This window comes from Chrysochloris asiatica, unplaced genomic scaffold (assembly GCF_000296735.1).
Source record: "Chrysochloris asiatica unplaced genomic scaffold, ChrAsi1.0 scaffold00024, whole genome shotgun sequence".
Lineage (NCBI taxonomy): Eukaryota > Metazoa > Chordata > Mammalia > Afrosoricida > Chrysochloridae > Chrysochloris > Chrysochloris asiatica.
The window spans coordinates 21,572,317-21,573,675 of record NW_006408542.1 but is presented as its reverse complement, the minus strand read 5'-3'; the positions used below and the strand labels follow the sequence as shown (position 1 = coordinate 21,573,675).

General features: G+C 34.1%; 1 protein-coding gene across 1 annotated transcript in view; it reads left to right on the top strand.

Moving 5' to 3' along the window:
• Positions 1-1,359, top strand: part of FBXO11 (F-box protein 11) — a 44,261-nt gene that overhangs the window by 3,825 nt on the left and 39,077 nt on the right. The window contains exon 4 of the mRNA XM_006839432.1: positions 488-617. Within this exon, the coding sequence (XP_006839495.1) occupies positions 488-617 (130 nt within the window). The remainder of the gene's footprint in view (positions 1-487; positions 618-1,359) is intronic.

Genomic DNA, 1,359 nt, shown 5'->3' with positions numbered 1-1,359 from the left:
TGGAGGGGATTATAATCAATGTAATGAAACAAGGTATATGAATGTTTGAATGTGAAACCGATGATGTACCCTGAAAACTTAAACTCAGTCCACACTAAAAACCTTAAAAAAAAAAAAAACTATACAAGGCTATTATGGTAAAGGTGACATCTTTTCCCCTGATAAGTCGTCGCATTGTATTAGTCAAACTACATTCTTACATTTAAACTTCTATATTTTTACAACAGTTGTCTTTATCTCTTCTATTTTCTGTCTAGTAAATCTGTGTGGCACTGTGGGATACACACTGGATTATTAACCACAAGGTCAGCAGTTCAAACCCACCAGCTACTCCTTAAAAATGCTATTCAGGGTCACTTGAGTTGGCACTTAGCAACAAACTATTTTTATGCTTTTGAAGACTTCAAAGAATTATTAGTACTTATTTAAAACTGTTAACCTAAAAGGCATTTTATGATGAAATCTTTTCATTTACTTTCCACCCTAGGAAACGATTATACATGGAAGTATTTGAATATACCCGTCCTATGATGCATCCAGAACCTGGTAAATTCTATCAGATTAATCCAGAAGAATATGAGCATCCAAATCCTTGGAAAGAGAGTTTCCAGCAGTTGGTATGATGCTTAAGTACAAAATACTAATTTGTATTATACTTCTATAAACAAAAGTGGGTTTTTTTGTTGTTTTTTTTAAGAAGTAAATTTAATCTCAAGAATAGTTTATTAAAATATGCCAGTAAACATTTATCAGACAAAAAAATATTCATCAAATTTTTTCACTGCAAATAGTCCCAGTGTTAAGATAGCTTCTACTTGCTCTTTTAACAAAGAACTCAAACTGATTCAAATTGGTTCTGTCATGGCCAAAACGAAATAGTAACTGACCTGAATTTTTACATTTGAGTGAATCTTAATGATAGCTGGAATGGGAAAAATTGTGGGTCAAAGCCCTGAGATGGGAGACTCAGAAGAAGGTTAGTGAGCCCTTTCAGGAGCATGATGTGTGAGATTGGATTATTATTAGAACTGTGAAAAGCCCCACACTTTCAGAGCATTGTAATTGGCCACCATCTTTGAGCAAGACGCCACCATCTTTGAACAGTGCAGGTTATTTGGGCTCAAAATTTGTTTTATGTTTATGTAAATTTGCCTCATTGTGAAACAACTGAGCCAAATTCTACTTGCAACAAATTCTTCATCACAATCACCTTCACTTGTTGTATGTGCAGCTTATAAATAATTTAAAAAAGACTTCATTCAGCCTTTTCTTGAATTTAAGAAAGGCTAAATAAGAAACAAAGGAGTTCTGGTAGCGTAGTGGTTACGAATCGGGCTGTGAACCTTAAGGTCAGCAGTT